Here is a 22,953-nt window from a genome sequence, read left to right as displayed (position 1 = left end):
CGTGGAAGCTTGTTGCCTCAATATTCAAATTCGAGTTTTCCGCAAAACTTGCACGAATGGAGGCGTTCTCAAAGGCTGATCAGCATTGTAACCTCCAAGATCGAATGTGCTGCTCCTTTTTGACTTGATGTCTTGAATGCTGGTCGACATTAACAAACTGCATCAAGCATGTCATCAAGTGCGACACGCACAAATTGTTTTGGAGAATTCCCAACCAATTTGGCTATGCGGTCGCCCTATGCTAGTAGTCAAAATTTGATCATTGAGAGTCAACCAACCATGAAGATATGTCGGCAGCTCTGCACACTGCCTTATGCAAAAGTGATCGTCCACACAATCCCAACCTCACCAACAGACATAACACTACACACAAATTTGAATATTATCAACCACTCAATTTAATCGCAGTCTACTTTAACTACAAAATTCTAAAAGTGCAATATTACTATTCCCACTGCAAGGGACTTATAGAGTGTATCTCCATTTTTGTTCCTCAGTCAACTCAGCACCACTGGCAACAAGTGCAGCGTTTCTGGCATCGATTTTTCGGTTGGCCAAGACGTATGTGAGACGGACAATTATGGCAAGCTATTCGCAGGAGGGCAGTATCAGTATCAGAAACTATTTCGTTCGACAATGACAAGAAACAATGACAATCACGCAAAAACAAGGTACTTACGAAGGCGGAAGCAAGCAACAAACCAGCGTTAATCGAGTTACCAATTGGGAAGTGAGGAGCATCGGCAGCCCTGTAAATCTGACCACCAATTGCGCCGGAAATACCACCAAGGCCATTCATGAGGCCCATAGCAAATCCACGAGCAGTGTGAGATTTGTGGTTGTTGGCTACCCATCCGTGCAAGAGAGATACGGTCGCAGAATAAGCTGCAAGTGTGGGTTTGTGTTAGAATGTGTTTCAAACATCTGAAGAATACACACAATCTTTGATTTACCTGGGACGACAAAGAGCATTCCATATGCAACGGAAGGAGGCGACCACACTGTGGCCATGATCACGAAGGCGATACTGGTTATGAATAGACCGCAGATGAGGATTCCAGATCGGTCACGGATGCGGTCCGAGATGTTTGATAGAATGATCAAGACTATGGTTGAAACAATCCGTTAGTATACATACACAAAACGTATTTTCTTTGAGCCGTTGACACAATCAAGAAGAACATGCCTATGGCGTTCCAGAGCGTGGTTGGAACAGTCATCCATTGCGAGGCGACACCAGTGTATCCCAGGTATGCCAAAATAGTAGGTTGAAAGTATGCAATTGCGTATCTAACCATCAAAAATCACGATTTAGCAAGACTGATTAGAAATGTTTGCTTAACATTCAACCAACATTGGTCCACGTGGTCAGTATATCGACGCATGCTTTCGCCAACAAGTCAAACAAGTTACAGCCAAAGTTATAAGGAGATGAATACTTACTGAGGAGTAATACCCATCAAAAAGACAGCCGTCTGAACCCACAATTGCCATTCGCGCAAAACGGGCCAGATTTCGTCTCGCTTGAAGACTTTGACGGCGGCATGGGCAGGGTCGACTACATTAACTTGTTAAAACCATGCTCTCATGTCGGTAGCAAGTCATTATTCACACAAGTTCATACCTCGAAGACGAGTAACTGCAATTTCACGTTCACGCTCAGACAGGAACTTGCAAGTTTCAGGATAGTCGGGAATCAAGAAATAAAACACAATTCCGAGAATGACTGATGGGAGACCCTCGAGCAAGAAGATCCATCTCCAAGCGGCAAGACCACCTTTACCATCCACTAATGAGAACAACAAGATGATATTCAGCAAAACGCACCAGGCCATTGGAAGGAAGAAGACGACAATGCAGAACTTACTGTAGAAGACACCAGTGGCAATCAGGCCAGAGAATGCAGTAGCAAATGAAGCACCGCCATAGAAGAATGAGATACGACCAGAGATTTCAGATGGCTTGTACCAGAACGTCAGCCAGAAAGCAACTCCAGGAAACAGGCCCGCTTCGGCAGCTCCCATGAAGATACGGATGGTCATCAAAGCTGCATATGAACCAGATGCAGCCATGCATGTTGAGAAGATACCCTATCAAGAGCATTTGTGATTAGGAACAACCCAAGATTTGCAAGAGCTACAAGGAACAAGCTTTGGTAGCATACCCAAGTCAACATGATACGTGACAGCCAGACAGAAGGACGGAATCGGATCAATGCAAGGTTGGAAAACGGTTCAAGAGCACAGTATGGGACAAAGAACATGGACAGCACCATGTTGTAGTCGTTCCCGCTCATGCCGTTATCCCTTTCCATTGCGCCGAGCCCAGTCTTGGTATCCAAGGAGTATGCACGTGCATTTCCAATGTTTACTCGATCTGTGGTGTGAAGTGTGAGTCAAGCAGACGCAAAGGGTCTCAACACACAAAACCACATACCAAGGAAGGCAAAGATGTACATGAACAAACTAGGTTGGTATATGTGGTATCAGAAGGTTTGCTTGGTGGGGCATGCTTGTCAACGTGTAAACCGAAACCAATGGCCGTCAAACGTCGGGTTTTTTTGAAGGCAGACACTTACGCTAATGGGATGACTGTCCTGTCAATGTGGAATCGTACAGCTGCCTCCTCTTCAGGAGACCAGTCTAATTAGAGAAAACAAGTTTGGCTGGTGAGTGGCAGGCTTCCAGGTTTGCGTGGTCAATAGCAACTTACCGATGCTGTAGACCTCTTGGGTCTCATCTATCTTTTTCTCAAGATCAGTCATTGATATGCAAAATCGATATGTATATCAGGTTACTCTGGGCGTTGGTAACTGTTGAAGTGAAGACAAAGTTGGATGTCCTCTTACACACGAGTTTTTGGAAATTTTCAGCTTCGAGGGTTTAGTCACATGCGGGATCCCATCGCAAGAAAAAGTATCCTTGTTTTGCTTGTTGCGTCGTTATCGATGCGATTCCTGTCCCTTCTCCAGCCTCTCAGCCAGCTAAAGTTAAAAAAAAGTGGAGTTTTGCAAGTTTTGAAGGACCCCTCATTTATTTCCCTCATTTCCTGGGAGCAGAGTTGAGCAAGAAAGGGACGAGGAAGATCCTCGACATAGGGAGCTCAGTATATACCCTTTAGTAAAGTTCTTTTACCCTTTGGTCGTGTGGATTGATTTATAAGATCGCACAAAAAGGAGCACAGGATACTTTTGGTATGTATTGACACAATCAATAAAACGATATAATATGAAGCTTCTGTTTTGCAAGGTTTTCATGTGAAAAACTATCCATCACTACAGTAAAAATGTCCGCTGAGAATCGACGTCATTGTTTTGCGAAGGCAAAGCCGACAAGTGAAAAGTAAAAAGTCCTACCACGTTCAAGACATGCGAGCTTTAAGAGCGCTTTCCAACTTGATACCGTCTTCAGCAAACTTTCGAATACCTTCAGATAGCTTTTCAGTAGCCATGGCGTCCTGTTTTTGGCAAGAAAATGTTGCGTCATCAATTTTTTTTTACATCAATGACAGGTGCATAACCGACACATGGTCAAAGCAAACATTTACCTCATTCAAGTCCCATCGGAAGACTTTTTCAGAGTATGTGACCTTGGGAATATCCAAAGTCTTGGCCTATCCCAACAACAAAAGTGTCAGAATCCAAACCTCCACCAAAACACCGTCAACGTATTTCGTCAATATTCTACCTTCTCAGCAGTAACACGAGGCGTCAACGCAGTAGGACTCTTGGACAATTCATCCAAAAGAGCAGGCGAGATAGTCAAAAAGTCGCAACCAGTCAATTCCTCGATTTCACCAGTGTTTCTGAACGAAGCACCCATAACAATAGTCTTGTATCCGTGACGTTTGTAGTAGTTGTAGATACGCTGTACTGAAATAACACCTGGGTCTTCTGTAGCAGAGTAGTTTTTGCCTGTTGATTTCTTGTACCAGTCCAAGATACGGCCGACGAATGGAGAGATCAATGTGACTTGAGCTTCTGCGCATGCCACAGCCTAAACATAGTAATATTGGTTTCAATCAGTATGTTGTGTATGCGTTTGTCTAACAACTCTTCCCATGACACGTACTTGAGGGAAACTGAACAACAAGGTCAAATTGCAATGAATTCCATCCTTAGCTTCCAATTCCTTGGCAGCTTGTATACCCTCCCATGTGGATGCAATCTTGATCAAGACACGTTTGCGGGCATCAACACCAACTTCTTCATACATTGCTACCAATCGTCTGGCTTTATCAAGGGTGCCTTCCAAATCGAATGACAAGCGGGCGTCGACTTCAGTTGATACACGACCGGGTACAATCTTTAGGATTTCGACTCCAAAGTTGACCAACTAGGTTGGAGTGTTAAGCTTTGTGGGTTTCAAGCGTGTCAAAGTATGAACGTACTAGTCGGTCGAGTGCCCACGTAACTTGATCATCGAATGCGCTGTAGAAAGGAAGGAGATCATCGTTAGTAAATGCACAAGCAAACGAGACGAATAGACAAAGTTGGTTCACGACGAAACTCACCCTCCCTTCTTTTTGCCATAAGCAATAGCATCTTCCAAAAGATGAGCATATTGAGTCTTTTGCGATGCAGCAAGAATCAATGAAGGGTTGGTGGTAGCATCTTGAGGTTTGTATTGTGCAATGGCTAAAGTATTAGACAAGATGGTGAAGTTTTGATGTTAAAAACCATCAACCAAAAACATTGAACGTCAAGGAGCTAGACGATTATTCAAGGGAAATTCACACCTTCAAAGTCACCAGTGTCGGCCACTACGGTCGTATACCTGCAAAGCGAGCAGCTTTGTGAGTATTTGGAATCACAAAGAATAAGTCTCGCAAACCGCCGTTTGTGGTCGCTCAAGAAACAGGGAAGTGAACGAACAAGCTTACTTTTTGAGTGTCTCTAGTGCGCTCATGATTGTCTGTTTCTCTTCCTGTTGAAGTTTGTTCAAATGTCAGCTTATTGAGAAAAGCGATTTGGCGGATCAGTAATGGCAAACCGCTAGACACGGTGACGGGTAACTTCAAACCGACGAGCTAATTCTAACATTGATAAAGTTTACAATATCGTCCTTGAATTACAAGTTTATGTTATGAGCTTTACACACATACAAAAGGCCTCTACAATATAAGTTGGGGATTTGTTCTTTTACCATTTTATTCTTCTTTTGCCATCTTGGTTTGTCCATTGGTGACATGTCCATTCGATTTCGAAGTAGTCATTGTTGGCTTCTCATGCACGACCAACCAATCTCTCATGAAGAACCAACCTTCGGCAATAGCAACGATCAAAACACCTGCTAGACCCATTAGAGTTTTCTACAGACGTTAAGTCATGGTGAGCGCTCAGGTTTGCTTGTGCTTTTGGAAGAAATCAAATTTGATCAAAATTGATCCAAATACATACCATTGAGGCATCATTCGACACAGCATCCCCAAAGTAATACACGGCAGCAAAGACAGCGACAAGAGACAAGACAACGTTGAATGCGGCGAGCGATAATTGGGAAGCAGCCTTGAGTTCTCTCCCTATTGAAGCTGGAGCTGTTCCATTGATTGCGTCGTTGCTTGAACTCACTCCTGATACCATTCTTGCATATTCTTTGTTTTCTTGATCAATTCGAGCTCGTTCTAGTATAGCTTGTAACTCGGGAGACTAGAGGTGAGGGAAGTGAGTCAAGTTGCCTCAGTTTGGTGCAAAGTTTATAGCCAACCTTTTCTCGTTGTTTGGGAGCTTCATGCACTAGCGTGCTGCCTCGTAGCAATTCACGTAGCTCATACAAGTCTTCATCCAATCCATTCTCTGGTGTGTGTGTGTTTGATGTTTTAGGTTGATGTTAAAGGTTCCAAACACAAAACTTTGATGATAACCAATCCACAGGGGTATAGAGTGACTCACCAGTAGCATGCTCTCTTATAATCCTAGCAATATGTGCGACCAGAGTATGAGATATTGTTTGAGGAGTTTCCCAATCTGAATTCACGCATGTTTGGAGCTCTGTCGTAGTTTCTTCATCCAGTTCCGGGGATTTGAGTGCTATTGCCAGTTGCGCTGCTGCTCGTAATCGAGGCGTTAGGGTGCAAATAGTCATCTTTTCTTCATAGGGACAACGTTGACTTTTGATGAGAATGTCTATGTGGACGTTTTTGATGGATCTTGCTTGCATCGGACTTAGTCAAAAAAAAGAAGGAAGACGTGTAGATCATTTTAAATCACTGATATTCAATTGCTCCTTTATTGAAATTCGACGTGCTGTCGCCTCTACAGAGTTCAAAGTCACGGTTTTCTCCGTTCGAGCTGATTTTGGCGTGATTGTTCTACTAGAGTTAACCGCATCGAAATCGCACGTTGTAATGCAAACATATGTCTTCATTTGGATACCTTTGGCTCCCCACACTGTCAAACTTGCATATCGTCACACTCCTGTTTCCACAAAAAACCAACAGTCATAAGAAGGAATATAATAATAAACAATGTCTATCGGCAACCCATTGGAATCCTTCATCATCTTTGGCAGAGCCGTGCCACGACACATGGTAGAGTGTCGTCATTGTTTTCTACGTCGTCTCCTTCAGAGTGCAAAACTTTTGAACAGCGTCGCTAACATTATCATCAATTCAAACACTAGGTCGGCTATTACTGCTTGGGCATATATATTGGATTGTACGGTCTCTCCAAAATCAGGAGCTCTCCTCCACCAGCAGTCACCATGGAGCCCGCAGAAGCAGCATTTGTTAAGGAATACTTGCACAAACATCACGAAGAGCAACACATTCCACCATACGCACGCGGTATCTTTAAGGTACACTCTGCCTCTCACTAAATACAGGAAGCAGCTTCATGGATGGATGTGTGTGGTGCTACTATGGAATGTCAATGTAGTGAAGGGATATACCAGCACATATTTAGTCTATGAATCTCTATCATGCAACGCAAAATATAAAGTATGTTACACTTTTATGTTATGGTAGTCCTATGGAACAGCAGTGATTTGGATTCTATGCAAACTGTCTTGAGAATGTCCAGTCGGGGCAACGAGTTCTATGTGAAACTAGGTAATTAGACAGCGATGCACTCAACCAGCAGTCACAACGTACTCTAAAGACGATAGCCAGCTCGTCCGAGTCCTTGACTAGTACAATTAGAATGTAGTGAACACGACCAAGAGCTAGCCCCTCATGAAGGAGCATGTTTTGTATGCTAGATGCAGGTATGAATCGTGTAGAGGATCCAAAGATGACGCGTCGAGTCTCTAGCTGGACTCCAATGTCACGCATCACCATCAGGGATTCTAGCACGGGAGTGGTGAGCACATGTGTGTTTGATCTACTAGTGTATCAAGCAGAAGCGAGAAACCTGTCATGATGCTGTTCAAATAAACTAAAATAATTAAGAATGCCACGACCAGCATGGCAATTCCTAAATCCTGTTTCAGCAAACAAGACATAAAATTAGTATCGAATGTCGCAGCATGGAAGCATTGGATTTGCAGAAAATGTAGCTTACAGGGCGATCCAGAGTCCAGCTCATCCATGCCAAGCCGAATATGATTGCCGCGACATAAATCCATATAGGATTGGGATGCGACTTGACCACAAAGTGCTTGACGAACTTGTTTGAGATTGGAATGGTGAGCTCTGGGCCAGTGGGTATGTATGCATCAAATCGTCCACGGCCATTGCTAGTCATAAAAGTCGGATACAGTAATAACTTGGGAGAGATGATGTTGCTAGATGGCAGCAACAAGATACAAACCTTGAGATCTCCGTTGTTGACGAGTTTGAGTTCTAGACCTCAGGCTTCCTCCTAGTAATTGCATATAATTCTCAATGAATATAGACGCGAAAATTCACGTAACGACACCCCAACTTGACCCGCAACTTTGTTTTGATATCCTCACGTACTCTTCATCATCAACAAACCGTAACTGAAAGCTTAACGAGAAACAAGAAAGAATCAATCAGTTGAGTGACCATCCAATGCATCCCACATGCAGTACTTATTCTAATTGATTCGACTACTCTTACTTACACACTACATTGTTGGAACTTAGTGGTTAAAGCCGTCGTCGTTTTACGAGGAGACTCTGCAGTCAAGGGAACCGTAACTCTTACTCAGGAATCGGAAAATGGTCCGACCACCTTGGAAGCACATATCGAAGGTCTTGCTCCTGGAAAACACGGATTCCACGTCCAGTACGTCTTTTGTCCATTTCATTGCCATTTCAAATGATGTGGGTTTTGCTGGCAGGACTACAAATCGAGTTACAGTTGGCGCAGAGAGCTGGACAATATGTTACAAAATGATGTATGCTAATCAGTATATGTCTGTTATAGCGAATTCGGTGACAACACTAACGGTAAATACATACATTCACTTGTGTCACCAAAGGGGGAATTGACCTCTTATGAAAGCTCCTTGAACCTATATTGCTTATGAAGTTTCCGCGATCTAAATGTATCACTAACCCTCCGTTTGTACGTTGCTGAATAGGCTGCATATCCGCTGGTGGTAAGCAATCCGTCGCGCGTTCAAGCTGTTTTTGTCCATGTACCATCATTTATCAGCCAACTCGATTCCATCCACATCGTCATAGGTCACTTCAACCCTCACGGACACACCCACGGTGCTCCTGAAGATTCCACTCGTCACGTTGGCGATCTCGGAAACATGGTACGTCTACAGTTGTTTAGCTTGGAACATACTCATCCAAGACACTTAAAGTACCTCTCGTTGCGAATCTTTTAAGGTTGCCGGACCAGACGGTGTGATCAAAGGTTCAGTCAGTGATTCACAAGTCAAATTGATTGGTCCCTTGAGCGTCATTGGGTATGTGTATTGCGTCAACCTTTACGGCTTTTTTGGTCGTTCTAGTGTTGCATTTGACTAAAAGCATCTGTTGGTGATGCTTAGCCGTACCATTGTCGTCCATGAAGGTGTTGATGATCTTGGAAAGGGCGGTCATGAATTGTCTGCTACTACTGGAAACGCTGGTGGTAAGCTTTCCAATCTTTATGTTCGTGTTTGGACTTTGTTCGTTTGATTGGTAGATCAGCTAACGCGTCCTTTCAATCTGAATAGGTCGTCTTGCTTGTGGTGTCATTGGTATCTCCAAGTAGATTCCGAACACAAAGCAGTGCCACGAATAGGAGTAGTAGTGCAAAAGAATGGATATCCAAAAAAATATATCTCATGCTCGTGCAAAAAAAGTCGAATCTGTGGGTTTAAATGATTTGAGTGATTTCAAGAGCAACATAAGCAATGAAATAATATTAACTAAAGGGGCATGTACAAAGCGAGATTCTTCAACTAGATTGGGCCAAAACAGCAAAAGCGGCTACCGCCTTGAGGATACTATTCAACAGTTTCATTCTTGACAGCACTCAACACCTTCTGATGTGCATCAACCAACGCTTCAATCCATTTATCAGCACCGTCTTTTGAGCCAGCGCATAATATCATGGTTCGCTTAGGGAGGACGACCTTGAAGCAAAATGTATGATGTTTTGATTGTGCATCGATTTCCAATACATCCAGTACTTTGGCAAGTGAGATGATTTTGGTTGGGACGTATTCCTATGATAGAGAGAGTGCGTGTTAGATGAACCATGTCAATCAGAAGCAATGTAGGGGCCGAAAACAACCACACTACAGGTCCACGTGAATGAAAGCTCCGCTAGTGTCTAAAAATACGATGCTACAGGTTGAACATACTACCTTGTCATCTTTGTAAACCGACAATTTACCATGCCGTAATACCAACCAACGCTTCTTCCAAGTCTAATTAAAAGTAAAAAAATATCATGATGAGATAGGTACAACAAAAAATACTACGAGGCGAACTTTAATATCGTTACCTTTCGAGCACGACCACTAAGCTTATACAGATACCCAGAATACAATGTCTTGTCGAAAAAAACCTCATCCATTCCCATCATCATACCCTCATCACCATCGCCTTCATCTTCATCAGACGAAGACAGCATGGCGCCAGCAACACTCCTTCTCGTTCCTCGGGGCGTACCAACAAGTGATCCACCAGGTGAATTTTCTGCTGATCGCGGCGGTGTAGATGCTGGTGATTTACTTGCTGGAGATCCTGCTGGACTGGATACTTGTGGCCCTGTTGCTGCAAATGATGCTTGTTTCAGTAGTGATGTTGGTGTGTTGTTGCTATTGTTGCTGTCTGGTGCAGAGGACTCTGGTACTCGTGGTAGTGCTGATCCTCGATGCACTAGGATAGATTTCGGAGGCACACTATTGTAACTACTAGTTATAGCTGATATAGGAATCGGAAGTGCTGATGGTGTTGGAGATGGTGATGGCGATGATGACTGTCCTGATATCAAACCTGCATTAGATTGTTGCTGCTGTTGTTGTATCATGGATGGAGTTGATATGATGGTTAACATGGATTCAGTCGTTACAGTTGACTCCTGATATGATGAACGATCATTCTCAGCTGATCCTCGCATGACTGGTGGGAATGGTTTTGTAAAGTCGGGTGAAGAAGATGTTTCCTCTGATGATCTCAATAGTAGGGAAGATGGGAATGGTGGTAGTGGTGGTACTTCATCAGCTGTTGTCGAGATCATTTCATTGTTGCCTGCACCACCAGGTATACTAGGTGCCATATCACCATCAGATGTTTGCTTCATTAATGATTTACGTTTCATAGTGGGAGTGTCTAGTCCGGTAATAGCTCCAGAGCTCGTGTTGCCAATCAATTGAGTGCTACTGCTATTACTATTGTTGATGATGTTCCCGTTCTTTAATTGAGAATGTATCTTTTCATGAGCAGCTCGTATTAGCGTCAGCCACTCCTGGCATTCTTCTTTGGATGAAGCCTGTATAAAGTAGGTCCGTTTCCTTGTCACCAGTCCAAATACATTGGCTCGTTTCTTGAGTGCTACTTCGGCGATTGCATGTATGTCAGCGAGGTCAATGATGGTAAGCAACTCATATTCCTTGTCGTTCTTGTAATATGCTATTCGGGTGGTTCGTAGTACAAACCATCGACGTTTCCACCTCTGATATACCAGTGAAAAAGTAGTGTGAGTTGTCACTTTTCACCACATCCGGATTGCTTTTATTTTTGATCACCTTTCGTTTCTCGCCCTTCTTTTTCAGATATCCAGACTTGAGACTGGTTTCTAATACCAAATCTTGCAATGCTCTCCCACTCATTTCTCCCTCGCCATCATCAGATTCTACACCTTTGTCAGACTGTGTAGGCGACGAGGGAGGCTCCATATCGCCATGTGCTTTATCAGCTAGCTCATCTCCGGAATCATCTGTATCTGAGAATGGATAGTGTGACCATCCCTTAATAGATCGTAAGATGAAAAGAGTGTGAGTGTGCGTGACTTTTGGTGTGCACATGTTTTTGTGACTTGAGTGTTGGTGGAGGCCAACAGGTAAAAGCAGAACATGCTACATTGTAACGAAGTTTATGATTACCTCGTTTGCAGTCTCAAAAGCAACGACACTCGGACGCTTTGGTGAATGTTCACTGAATCCATTATTGTTTGATGATATTGCCACTCGCAGATGACTTGATGGTTCGCCATCATCACGGAGTGGTGCAACCGAGCTTCCATTCATGAGCGAAATATGTTCACTATCTTACGGCTTGTTGGGATTTGGGTGGTGTTGATTAACTTATTCGGTGATTGTTACGATCTAATGTTTGTCGTAAGAGGAGAAATTAGCAGAGCAAGAAAAGGAACGAAGTGCAAGTAAAAGATATTTATATGTCTGTACCTATGATCCTCAATGTTTAAGATTGTGTGTTTGTAATCATTCGTTCGCCACCAGATTTGAATTTGAAACAAGATTCCCACGGGTGCCTAGTTCGACGTAGTATCGAGTAGACGCATACACATATACATTTTGGATTCAGATCTTAAATCTGTGTACCTACGTCGCGTCGTGAAAGCGCAATGGGTGCAATGGAACTTCCTTCATCATTCCTGCCGCGTTTCATTTTGATTCCAAGATGCTTCTCCGCCAAAAAGCGTAAAAATGTTCAGAGACTCATGTAAATGTCGTGCTGCAGTTACATACCACGCCATGTGACGTATGCTTCGAACTTCTCACACTTACACACCGTACAGAATCACCCAAACAATCAAAGGCAAATACTCCTCCAGACCTATCACTCATCCAAGAAATCCAAGGAGAAATGTCTGCGTGAGCTCCTGCAAAGTTTCAACTAGAGCGAACTGCCCTTGTTGTCAACACGAACTCAAAGGCTAACCATCTCCAATAAAAACATCAATATCGTCGAGGGCACGAAGAGTCTGATCATCACAAGGGTACTCCACACCATGGTAGCGATGTAAGCGTCCATGTTTCATGGAGCGAATGACCTTCCCTTTTGTTGCCAACAATCACATCACACAACATGACAATCACATCACACGGCATCACATTCACAACTCACTTTTACTCAAACAGATTGAAAGGGATCACATTGAGATCCGTGTGGGTGGTCGATATATATATCATGCTGTTGAGGGCTCCGTGCAGACTTCATCAAGAGTTGTCACTGAGATCTTTACTCATCCTGAAGTCGCTGGCTCAACACACAAGATTGTCAAAGCAACTGCAGAAGAGCCTCCCTATGTCGCAAAGAGCGACCACACTGGTCCTGCTTTGTCTTGCAGAATCGACGAGAGTTGATCGGCCTTATTTGACTCCTTTAAGGAAAGGAAACGGTGTACAACAAAAGTGCATTCGAGAAGGAGCTCAAAGAATGTGAACAACTTCACCAATATCACAAGACTGAGCAAATGTATTCCATTTGCTCAGTAGAAAGGAAGGTTGAAGGTTGATGATGCTGGTGATGATGAAAAGCAAATATGGGAGGATTAGCAAATGGGTGGATGATGAGTTGACTATATGGCAAATATATACAGTGTATTAACTGCTGATGCAAAATAAAACAATTTCCTATCTATAAATGTGCTTGAGGCGGGCGATCGTAACAGCATGCTACAAATAGTCAGGGTAGTATAAAGCGACCAGACTGGAATCGAAGAGGACTCAGCCGATATAGTCCCACTCTGGCGGCGGTCTCATATTCTCACTTTCAGATGCTGGATTAGATTTCTCTTGACTACCAGACTTTGGCGACGACCCCTTGATAGCATTGGCAGCTCTGGCACCTCTATTCTGAGAAATCCTTCTGATTATATCCTTGTTTGCTTCCAGCTCTCGGTGGAAGCGTTCCGACTCTTGTTTCTCTCGTGTATTTTGCTCAGAATCCCATTCTGCCAAAGCAACCAGATCTTCACCGTATTCTTCAGCATCCGTGGCGAGGGAAGCCTTGCGTGGCTGGCTCTGTTTACGTGGTTGTGTTTGCGCTCGGTATGAACCGGCAATGCTGGCCGGAAGACTTGACCGTTTCGATGCTCTTTCGTTGTGACTCGGCCGAGGAGGAACATCTTCAGCATCATCGTCAGTCGAGTTGTCCTGTGCTAAAGCCTCATACGGAAGACCTGGGAAAGCCCTTTCTGGTTGGTTTTGGGCGGTTTCATCTACGACATTGTCAGGACTGGGTGTCTCAGCATCTCCTCGTCGAGCATTTTCGCGGGCTTGTCTCCATTTCTCGGCTTGCTCGGCACCCCTGTAATTAATGCAAAAATTACTTGCGACGTTCTCTGAAACGATAGGGATCATTCAGTGACGAACCTTGCAAATCGTCGACCTAATTTGTTGCCTGCGAGACCCAAAAGGTACGAGAGAATGCCGACCTCCTATAGCAGGTATATGAAGTGAGCATGTCTTCTAATATATTCTCGCCAAAGATTGTCTGAGATGGGGGCTCTGCAGATATCCATAAATTGACAACATACCAAAAACACACTAATGTCGAAACATCCAAAGTTTAGTTAGTTTCGTTGCAACAATTTGTGAATCGGTCGATAGCTTTCACTTTCACTTACAAGATATTCCAGAACTCCCATGACCACGGCGACTGTGGTATCAGATCGCCATAACCTGGTGTTGGATGTTGAGAGAATGTTTAAACGTCAGACATGGATCAATATTTGAATCGAGTCCACCAAGCGAGCAATGAGACACGAACCGATTGTAGTGATAGTTGACCAGGTAAAGTAAGTTGCGTCGCTATAGGTCCAGGTTCCCTCTATACGTTCAAAAACCAGAGAGCCGAGCAACCAATAAGTCAACAACCTTGATGACAAACTCGTCAGCTAAAAAACATCTTAAAAGAAGGTCATGTCAATATGAATTACCAGAAGACGATTTGCCGAAATCGTCGAGCTTCCATTGCCTTTTCTTCTGCCTTTTCTTTTCGTTCCTCTTCATCAACAGAAGAAATACCATCAGTTAAAGTCAGAGTAGAAGACAGTGGAACTCCAAAATCGACATTGGAACTATTATCGGGTGAAGTGGGATCTGGCATCTCTTGAAATGGCAGGCCTTGTTGCCTGATGTTGTTCCCAGAATCGGGTATTTGGAGTTGATCCGGTTTGGCTCCAGAAATTACGAAATCTGAAGGAGGGGAGGAATCTACAGGATAATCAAAGCCTATATCTACTGGTGTAGATGCAATGTCTGGATGAGCAGTATCCATTGGATAGTCGATATCAACGAGCTTCATATTGAAGGATGGGATATTGCTGATGGAAGCATCTGATGGTCTAGTTTGACCTCCTTCATAGCCCATTGCCTCGATAGCAGATGCGTCGTTCCAGTCGGACACCTTAATGCCGGTGAAAGGGTCCACTACATCAGGAGTGTCGTAGCCCATGTACTCCATCGCCAGCATCATGTATGATTTATGTTGGACGGGTGCGGTAGCTAGCTTCTCAAGACCATACTTTTCTTCTAACAATCTTCGTTGTTGGGCAATCTTGTCTAATCTTCTCTTGCGTTTGGCAGCTCGTTCTTCACGCCGCCTACGTTTACGTTCAAAGTGTTTTCGAGTCTCAAAGTCTGCGCTCTCGACCATTATCTCCTGTATAGTTAGCAAGAAATTGCCTAGAGAAGACGATTTGAGAAACACATGTTGACCGAAACTTGTGAGTTCGAGACCTCACCAATGATGATCAAGCCAACTAGAGAATAGAGGATCAGGAAAGCCCTCCCTCCAACAGACTGAATGACAACATTTCCTACACAGAGCATTCTATTAATAGGCAGCCAACGAAAATGAGATAAAATGAGTGAAACTTCGTACCATAGCCAATCGTCAAAAGTGTGACCAATGCAAACTGATAGGAGGCGTCGAATGGGATGGCATCCATAAAGTGGAAGACGATACCACCAAATATTATCATATAAATTGCAAAGGCTGCAGCAGCTATCAGTCGTTTGTCTCGAATGGGAATGTCATAGTCCTTGAATTTCGAGACGTGATAGTTTATACAGCAAAGCGTACAAGCAAACCAGCTGGCTGGTATTGAGAGTAAATTCGATATCCATCCTTGAGAAGAGGAAGAGCCTTCCACACGTGCTCTTCTCATCTCAAACGTTATTAGAGCCGTGAGACAGAGCGCTCCTTGAATCAACGTGCAGATAATGACGATGACACCACAGATCTGTCTATGAAGCCCATAACGGTTGGTTATAAACATAGAGAATGTCGCAATTACAGCGGCGACAAGTGCCAAGGATACCAGAGCCGTTTGGGAGCTATCTATGAAAGCGATTCCGGTTCCTCCTTCCGTTGCGGAAGCTAATAGCCAGAAATCGATACAGAGTGCTCTAGTGACAGAGAACAATGCATACAATTCCGATAAACATGCGGTGGCCCATCGAGATGCAGATCTCTCTGGGTCTCGGAGGTGAGACCTACATGGAGAGCACAGTTACCACAGTATACAGCAGGGATCTATGATCCAGAACACATCATTCGCAAATGCTGCGAGGATCCAAACATATCGTCGACAGTACAACATAGATGTGGGATTTTGGCCCAAAAATGTTTCAAATGTTTTCGAACGCGGTGCATACCAAAACTCTTGAATGGGGTGAGACAGTTCTTCCACATATCTAACTGTTGTAGGAACTGCTTGCTCCAAGGCTGACTCCATTCCGACCCCCTTCCTAAATCACACATTCATTGAAAAGTGCCACGTCACTGACTTGCAGGAAAACAGGTTAGTATATTAAGATTTTGTCCCAATTGAAACGCTTATTTCAATGATTTTGTAACACATTTAACGGTCCTTACCTTGCAGGCCTCGCTGCCAAAGAAACTGTTCACGCTATCGCCCCCACAAGAAACTTGGCAACATGGTGAGGCCTGAGGAACATCTCGATTTCGTCAGGTTCAAGCGCCGATGTGTTGCAATTATAAAAACAGTACCCGTTGGCAAGGTCACGACTTATGGTATGAAAGATTCTCAAACCAAATCTTGGATTTCGTGTCGTTAGTTAAATCACGCATTATCAAAAGGTCATATCGCAAAGCTAGCAGGGAAGCCGAAACACTCTAGACATGTTGGATTCTTGTTACGGTGAGCTTCTGATTAGCAATTTGTTGGGTGTTGGATTATTGCTGCGGTGACTCTGATTGTTCGTTTACGCAATACTCAACGTTGCATCCTTGAGCTTTAATTGGCCGAGATCACTGACAAGGAATTCAGAGCTTTGATAGATCCTGATCTACCATGGCAGCGAATCATCAACAGCAGTGGCAAAATCTCTCCTCGAGAACCTAATACTTCGGTAGATCGTCAGGCTCGGAAGCTGAGGAATGAGGGCGTTGAAGTCATTCAGTATGGCATCGAGTACAAGATCAACATGCGGGAATATGGGTGGTTCCCTCCAAAGTTGGAAGGTGATCTCAATGTAGAAACTGATGATGAAGATGAAGACGTCGAAGACGACCAGTAATCTGTGAAAATGAGATATTTATTTGTATTTTCGTTTGTACACTCCTTTTATAGTATCAGTATATATCCTCACATCCTAACAAACTGGAACGTTTATTGCTAAACCACCAAGTGATGTTTCCTTATACTTGTGCGACATCTCCAAACCAGTTTGTCGCATTGTTTCTATGACGTTATCTAGTGAAACCTTGTGGGATCCATCGCCATTCAAAGCAAGTTGAGCTGACGTGACTGCTTTGACCGATCCTATCGCATTTCGCTCAATACAAGGAATCAACTGACGAAAAACAAAGTAGAGTCAGAAAAAGTCAAACTAGATCAGCATCGGAGAGTGCTTCGAATACATCTTACCACAGCTCCATTCACTGGATCACATGTCAGCCCGAGACTGTGCTCCATCCCTATTTCAGCTGCATTCTCAACTTGTTGAGGCGTACCACCAAGTATTGCACATATTCCAGCCGCAGACATACTAGTGGCCACGCCAATCTCTCCCTGACACCCCTAAGATTACAAAAAAGTTAAGTAGCCAAAGTCGCCAAACTGGACCAGCGGTTAAAGTACCATCTAAAAGACGTTTGGTGAGATCAGGTTAGTTTCTGATATTTGCAAACTAATGGTAGCGAGACAGTGAGATACCTCAGCAGCGCTTATACTGGCCCCTCGTTTGTACAGCATACCGATGGCAGCCGCAGTAAGAAGATACTCTATAATGTCTTGATACGAGAGACTCTATTAGAAGATTGAAGCACGGTGTACAAAGGTGAATGCCCTTACCTCGTTCTTGATCAATCAACGAACGATTTGGCGGTGAAAAGAATGTCAAATAACACTTAAGGACTGACGGAACCACACCAGCAGCGCCATTAGTAGGAGCAGTCACCTACATCAACGACATAGGAATAAGCTAGCAAGAAAACTAACTAAGAAACTAACAAAATTACTCACGACTCGTCTCATAGCTGCATTTTCTTCTTGCACAGCGATAGCAAATACACTGAGGGCACTCAATACTGGTGATTTGGCCAGATTCGGCACTGGCTGTCCGTTTTGTTGTCCGACGTTGGCCATGAGCTGTTTATATAATGCTGGTGATCTTCGTTTAACTTTCAACAGTCCAGGAAGATACGTCTCAGTAGAATTGATACCATTTTCAATAGATTTATTCATGACATCCCATATTCCCAATAATCGTTTCTTGATTTCTTCAGAGGATCGCCACTAAAATGAAAAATCATTAGCATCATATTGTATGTGGTATGTTATTCAACCCTACTGACCTGGAGCTCATTTTTGTAAACCACTTGAGCAATACTGAGCTTTTCCTTCTCACAAATATCCAATAAACTGGCGGCATTATGGAATGGAAGTGCAGCTCTAACAAAGTTCTGAGCAGTTCGAGCTGGACTAGATGGCGACACAGGACGACCTTTTTTCGATTGTGGTTTGGACTTGCCATTGAGAAAATGAATTTCCGAGACATCGACAGATGAAGGATCCAAGGCGTGGTCTACACGAGCGTCCTTATAATATACATTATCTGCGACACGTGTCTTCTCATTCACCACAAACCCACCACCGATGCTGTAAAATTCATTAACTGACAACAAGTCTCCTTCAGCGTCATACGTAGATAGTCTCATTCCATTGGGATGTTGTGGCAAAGACTCTTTATGAAATACAATGTTCGTTTTAGGGTCGAAGGAAATCTTGTTCGATCCAAGAGTCAGACTTTTTGTTTCCTTGATAACATCGACCCGGGACTTGATCGTGTCCGTATCGACGCCTTCGGGAGTCTCGCCTTCCAATCCGAGCAAGATAGCCGTATCTGTTCCGTGGCCGATTCCAGTAGCTGCTAACGACCCATACAGATCAACTCTGACTTGTCTGATCTTGTCAAAGACTCCAAGCTCTTTGGACTCTTCAATAAAGATTCGCGCAGCTCTCATTGGTCCTACAGTATGGCTACTCGATGGCCTTGATTTGAATAGAAACGTCAAAGTTTAAACTGGTTCAAAGCACACGATCACATAGATACCAACAAAGTAAAAAGTTTACCCGATTCCAATTGAAAACATATCAAAAGTCGAAACTACAGCGTGATGAACCGTAGGATCTGTGGCCGTAGCCAGGTTTCGATTCCCGATGTTCAGATGACAATTGTGGACGTTCAAGGACGGTTTCACGATGGAAACAAGAGATATTCGACGTATCATTTGAGTGGATCTACGTTAAAAACCGAACAACAGTATAAGTGGGTGTGATTTGCGTCAATTTACTTCTGACAGCTGAACAAACCCAACAACTACGCGATACCGACACCACCAAGTCATAAACCGCAATGGCAGACACGATGCCTACATTAACATACCTCAGTAAGGCCGCAGCCGCTTTGCCAGAACTTCCAGCCATGAAGAGATACCTACAAGGTCGGCTACAAGCCAAATCTGAAACTGAAAAAGTGCAACTACAGGAAAAAATAATCAAATCAGCTTGTCCTTTATGTGGCAGTCAGTGGATTCCGGGACTCAATTGTCGTGTACGCTTGCTCAGCAAGTCGGATCAGGCCATGAAACATGGGAAATGGAAGATTGTAAAAGTTGATGCATTATCGTCAAAAGTGCATTATTACTGCTATAGCTGCCATGTAAATGCGCTTTATAAAGGCAACAAGAGGAGGAAAACTAGTAGTAAATTAATACCAGTCAAGGCTATCCCGCTACCTACAACAACAGCGACAAAGGCAACGGAAACCGAACCGAAAAATGTAGTCAATAAGAAGGCAGGAAAGAGGAAGACATTGAATCTACGAGGTATCCTTGATCGTGAAGCTCAACAAAAGCAGCAACAGCAGGATCAGTCGTTTAGCCTCACGGACTTTTTGTCCCAAGGTTGAATGGAGTACCATATAGCAGCCAAAGCACGATCAGTCTAAGGTTGAGTGAAGCAGAAGTATATAGAGGCATAGCTAGCAAGTCATTGTACATAATTCGAAATAACAATTGCACTCATAGACGAGAAACTTTGTCTCCAAGCTCTTTTACTGGGACAAGTATCTCATTCTTGCGCAAGAACGGAAGAGTCCACGGAGGGTTGTATCCAGCCCTACAATTACAAAATACATTAATGAGAATACCCTTACTTAAATATTGGCTCGAGTTCAGACCTAATGTGGCTCTTGTCGCCAACGTCCAAGACTATCCCATCCTTCTTACAATCCTCGCGTAGCTTGGATTCCAGCTGCTTGCATTTATCTTCATTCATCATCCCGCTAAAGGTTACTGCAGCCATGGTAGTCTCTCCAACATCTTCTAAAACTACTCTGGGATCTAACGGTTTTGGGAGATCGGCAGTAGTGCGATACTTGCTTGGCATTATGAAAGACATGGAGCGTGATTCTTTGTCAGCCGAGTCCATCAGCACAGGGGCTCTAAACGAAAATGAAGGTCGATTTAACGGTCCATTTGAATATATTACGAGAAGTAACTCACGTCATGGAAATAACTTCCTTTTCACCGTTCGAGCCTTTGTTGCTACCAAAGATGTATCTTGCCACGACCATAAATTGAGATTCTACAATCGCCAGGGATGCATCGATCAGTTTTCTCAAATAGGTACTGGTTAAGCTAAGTAGGGTTCATACTTTCACTGTGTTGATCATCTTGATAGAAGGTGGCTCTAACTTGCGGACCGTACTTGCGAAGCTCATATTCAGGAGTGTGGTAAATCACTTGATAGACGGGTTGTTCTACATGCATCGTAAAACCATGTGAGCCTGATTGATGTTTGGTCATGCAAGGCGATCAAAGGAAGAGCTTCCAGTTCGACACCAGATGCCATAACATTGGAGCAAAAGCGCAACGTTCCGCACCAGATCACTCTGGCCAAAACAGCATGTATTGCCCCCGGCATCCTGCAAAATCACAATTGATCGCAAGCGTTGAGTTTGCTACCTTCACTAATTACACCCACGACACTCTTAGCGTAATCCATAGTAATCAATACGAGAGCAGGCTGATATGATTTAATCTGTTCCTTGAGCACCGGTCGTTAAGCTTTGGGTGCAAAATGAATTCGTCGCAAGTAGAGAAAGAAGGATGGCTAGAAAGCTCCAAGGGATCTCAAGTCGAGGACTGGGATTTATCAATCTTGAAAGAAGCTATAAATTCTGCCGTAAGATCGATTTAGTTGGAAATGACATGATGCATCTCTCACCAACAACATTTGGTCGCATATGTTTAGAGTGACGACCCACCTTCAAAACGAGAACTTATTCATGGGCTACTGCTCAATATCAACTTGGACGCGTCCCTGTATCGCTGGCTCATCAAATGTCTTGAAAATGGCGAACTGTCGGTGGATCGGAAGGGTAAAGGTCCATTAAAAGACACTTTATCAGAGGTAAAGGGCTAGTCGGATGTTTCTCTTTGCAACAGAATTGTATTGAGTCATGTCGCTTTAGATTGTGGGAGAAGCTGGTCCAAAGATTGCTAGAATCGACATTCTCTCACAGGCAATCCAGAATAATCCTCCTACCGTCATGACGATGCCTTTATACCATCCAACTCATAGTCCCCTGGCAAAATGTATGTGGAGCTACTACATCCGGTCTGACATTGCTACATTCTGGAGAAAGTGTGAATCAGCGTGCAAGGACTCATTACTGGTAATGCTTCATTGAACAATCTTATTCCTGATCAAGCGTTAACTTGGCTGTATTAGGATATTGTTGGGTACATGCTGCTACGTACAAATCCAAAAGCTACTCAAGGTCAAATCAATGATCTGGTGCAAAAGATGGTCGCGATACTTCCGCCCACAATAGATGATTTTTGGATTTCTCCATCTGTCATGGCTGAATTGTCCTTTCTATATACGGATATCATGAATTGGTACCATGACGTCCTGTATCGTGCTGAGATAACAGAGAATGTGAGGGAGAGACGGAAGATGTTGTGGAATAGAGTGAGAGGTGTAGATAGGGCAGACGTTGCGCCCATTGTATGAATGATCTGGATCTATATATTTATGCATCAGGTCTCATATTTACTAATATTATCTGGCAGTACATTATCAACAATCACAAATCAACAGCCCTTCACTTGTCTCATCCAGAATGTCCAACAAGTTTGCTGTTCCATTCTCGAACTTCATGATACAAGAGTTTCCCGCAAATTTGGTACCCTTCTCAACTCCACACCTATTCGCAACTGCTACTATTACACACTTCCCAGTCAATGGCTGAAGCCTAGACACCCAGTATCGAGCTAGGGCATATTCATCCTGCCGTGGCGAGTACAACCATGCCATAGATAGAGACAGAAGTTGTGCATTTTCGGAAGCCATAAAGTTCGCAAATTCGTACGCGTCCCAAGGTGCTTCGAATTTCTTGGGATTTACGTCCATACATATTCCAAAGCCTACACGCTTTTGTTCGAGCGATTGAATTGGCATTGATTTGAATCCTTTTCCCTCCGTTGCCCAGTATTCATCCTGCTCGTACTAGGTTGTAATGAAATGTTGTTTGTTAGATCGTCTTGCAATGTCAACAAATACGCATCCCGTTGCTTTTACAATTAGAATCAATCCAAGTAGTTCAGTCGTCACTCACCAAGAAGTGTTTATCATAAAACACCACAGTCCCAACATCAGGCTGCACAAAACATATCGAATTGTACAGATTCTCACCAATTTTACGAGGCAGACCGACTTGAACACAACAATTTAGTCTCTGAGAAATCCCTTTCCCCCATGCGACAGTGTCAGCTTCCTTGCTCAACACTGACGAAATGTCTTGCTGAGATTCAAACATGTAGCCCGTGAATGCCATTTCAGGCAGTATGAGAAGAGCGAGGTCATTGCGTTGCAAGCTAAATTTCATTGAAATTGTGAGTCAACTGGCATGGCATTGCTTCGGATGCAAAAGAACTAGCCTGCTCAAAAGTGAATTCGCCTTTTGCACGTTCGTGTCGAATTCGCCAAGAACTGGGTCGAATTGGAGGCAGCCTATGTAGATAAAGTTTCATAATTGGAATTTATTCTTGTTGTCCATTGACCTTACACTTACCGATCTTCATCTTGTCTAATATCTAC

General features: G+C 43.6%; 11 protein-coding genes across 11 annotated transcripts; 4 read left to right on the top strand and 7 right to left on the bottom strand.

The window, feature by feature from the left end:
• Positions 1 to 465: 465 nt before the first annotated feature.
• Positions 466 to 2,764, bottom strand: SmJEL517_g02193 (uncharacterized protein; the record flags this gene model as incomplete). Its single annotated transcript, XM_031168121.1, has 11 exons — positions 466 to 588; positions 680 to 885; positions 954 to 1,106; positions 1,139 to 1,290; positions 1,444 to 1,558; positions 1,625 to 1,789; positions 1,868 to 2,090; positions 2,165 to 2,376; positions 2,437 to 2,465; positions 2,579 to 2,642; positions 2,713 to 2,764. The coding sequence occupies 11 exons, from the start codon at positions 2,762 to 2,764 to the stop codon at positions 466 to 468; spliced, it is 1,494 nt and encodes a 497-aa protein (XP_031026008.1).
• A 596-nt stretch (positions 2,765 to 3,360) lies between these two features.
• Positions 3,361 to 4,907, bottom strand: SmJEL517_g02192 (transaldolase; the record flags this gene model as incomplete). The annotated part of the gene is made up of 8 exons (XM_031168120.1): positions 3,361 to 3,456; positions 3,547 to 3,612; positions 3,687 to 3,995; positions 4,071 to 4,334; positions 4,390 to 4,429; positions 4,513 to 4,636; positions 4,738 to 4,775; positions 4,882 to 4,907. The coding sequence occupies 8 exons, from the start codon at positions 4,905 to 4,907 to the stop codon at positions 3,361 to 3,363; spliced, it is 963 nt and encodes a 320-aa protein (XP_031026009.1).
• Positions 4,908 to 5,148: 241 nt separating this feature from the next.
• SmJEL517_g02191 (uncharacterized protein) lies at positions 5,149 to 6,083 on the bottom strand (the record flags this gene model as incomplete). The annotated part of the gene is made up of 4 exons (XM_031168119.1): positions 5,149 to 5,310; positions 5,399 to 5,647; positions 5,706 to 5,794; positions 5,891 to 6,083. 4 exons carry the CDS (start codon positions 6,081 to 6,083, stop codon positions 5,149 to 5,151), a joined length of 693 nt encoding a protein of 230 aa, XP_031026010.1.
• A 382-nt stretch (positions 6,084 to 6,465) lies between these two features.
• SmJEL517_g02190 (uncharacterized protein) lies at positions 6,466 to 6,815 on the top strand (the record flags this gene model as incomplete). Its single annotated transcript, XM_031168118.1, has 2 exons — positions 6,466 to 6,528; positions 6,621 to 6,815. The coding sequence occupies 2 exons, from the start codon at positions 6,466 to 6,468 to the stop codon at positions 6,813 to 6,815; spliced, it is 258 nt and encodes an 85-aa protein (XP_031026011.1).
• Positions 6,816 to 7,971: 1,156 nt separating this feature from the next.
• Positions 7,972 to 9,111, top strand: SmJEL517_g02189 (uncharacterized protein; the record flags this gene model as incomplete). Its single annotated transcript, XM_031168117.1, has 8 exons — positions 7,972 to 7,987; positions 8,046 to 8,187; positions 8,329 to 8,351; positions 8,486 to 8,503; positions 8,589 to 8,665; positions 8,742 to 8,821; positions 8,906 to 8,988; positions 9,074 to 9,111. The coding sequence occupies 8 exons, from the start codon at positions 7,972 to 7,974 to the stop codon at positions 9,109 to 9,111; spliced, it is 477 nt and encodes a 158-aa protein (XP_031025915.1).
• Positions 9,112 to 12,398: 3,287 nt separating this feature from the next.
• SmJEL517_g02188 (uncharacterized protein) lies at positions 12,399 to 12,808 on the top strand (the record flags this gene model as incomplete). The annotated part of the gene is made up of 2 exons (XM_031168116.1): positions 12,399 to 12,641; positions 12,701 to 12,808. The coding sequence occupies 2 exons, from the start codon at positions 12,399 to 12,401 to the stop codon at positions 12,806 to 12,808; spliced, it is 351 nt and encodes a 116-aa protein (XP_031025914.1).
• A 231-nt stretch (positions 12,809 to 13,039) lies between these two features.
• SmJEL517_g02187 (uncharacterized protein) lies at positions 13,040 to 16,056 on the bottom strand (the record flags this gene model as incomplete). Its single annotated transcript, XM_031168115.1, has 9 exons — positions 13,040 to 13,622; positions 13,688 to 13,752; positions 13,852 to 13,861; positions 13,942 to 13,996; positions 14,085 to 14,191; positions 14,254 to 15,001; positions 15,061 to 15,135; positions 15,201 to 15,814; positions 15,977 to 16,056. 9 exons carry the CDS (start codon positions 16,054 to 16,056, stop codon positions 13,040 to 13,042), a joined length of 2,337 nt encoding a protein of 778 aa, XP_031025923.1.
• An 880-nt stretch (positions 16,057 to 16,936) lies between these two features.
• On the bottom strand, positions 16,937 to 18,809 carry CHA1 (L-serine ammonia-lyase; the record flags this gene model as incomplete). The annotated part of the gene is made up of 6 exons (XM_031168114.1): positions 16,937 to 17,137; positions 17,212 to 17,364; positions 17,500 to 17,567; positions 17,638 to 17,743; positions 17,809 to 18,081; positions 18,141 to 18,809. The coding sequence occupies 6 exons, from the start codon at positions 18,807 to 18,809 to the stop codon at positions 16,937 to 16,939; spliced, it is 1,470 nt and encodes a 489-aa protein (XP_031025922.1).
• Positions 18,810 to 19,201: 392 nt separating this feature from the next.
• Positions 19,202 to 19,828, top strand: SmJEL517_g02185 (uncharacterized protein; the record flags this gene model as incomplete). The annotated part of the gene is made up of 2 exons (XM_031168113.1): positions 19,202 to 19,751; positions 19,821 to 19,828. 2 exons carry the CDS (start codon positions 19,202 to 19,204, stop codon positions 19,826 to 19,828), a joined length of 558 nt encoding a protein of 185 aa, XP_031025921.1.
• Positions 19,829 to 19,998: 170 nt separating this feature from the next.
• SmJEL517_g02184 (uncharacterized protein) lies at positions 19,999 to 20,618 on the bottom strand (the record flags this gene model as incomplete). The annotated part of the gene is made up of 3 exons (XM_031168112.1): positions 19,999 to 20,290; positions 20,352 to 20,433; positions 20,504 to 20,618. 3 exons carry the CDS (start codon positions 20,616 to 20,618, stop codon positions 19,999 to 20,001), a joined length of 489 nt encoding a protein of 162 aa, XP_031025920.1.
• A 1,315-nt stretch (positions 20,619 to 21,933) lies between these two features.
• On the bottom strand, positions 21,934 to 22,690 carry SmJEL517_g02183 (uncharacterized protein; the record flags this gene model as incomplete). Its single annotated transcript, XM_031168111.1, has 2 exons — positions 21,934 to 22,362; positions 22,472 to 22,690. The coding sequence occupies 2 exons, from the start codon at positions 22,688 to 22,690 to the stop codon at positions 21,934 to 21,936; spliced, it is 648 nt and encodes a 215-aa protein (XP_031025919.1).
• Between the last annotated feature and the right edge of the window lie 263 nt (positions 22,691 to 22,953).

The sequence above is a fragment of the Synchytrium microbalum genome (assembly GCF_006535985.1).
Source record: "Synchytrium microbalum strain JEL517 chromosome Unknown SmJEL517_scf0008, whole genome shotgun sequence".
NCBI classification, from domain to species: domain Eukaryota; kingdom Fungi; phylum Chytridiomycota; class Chytridiomycetes; order Synchytriales; family Synchytriaceae; genus Synchytrium; species Synchytrium microbalum.
The sequence above is the reverse complement of the archived record's forward strand: the minus strand, read 5'-3'. Positions and strand labels throughout refer to the sequence as shown.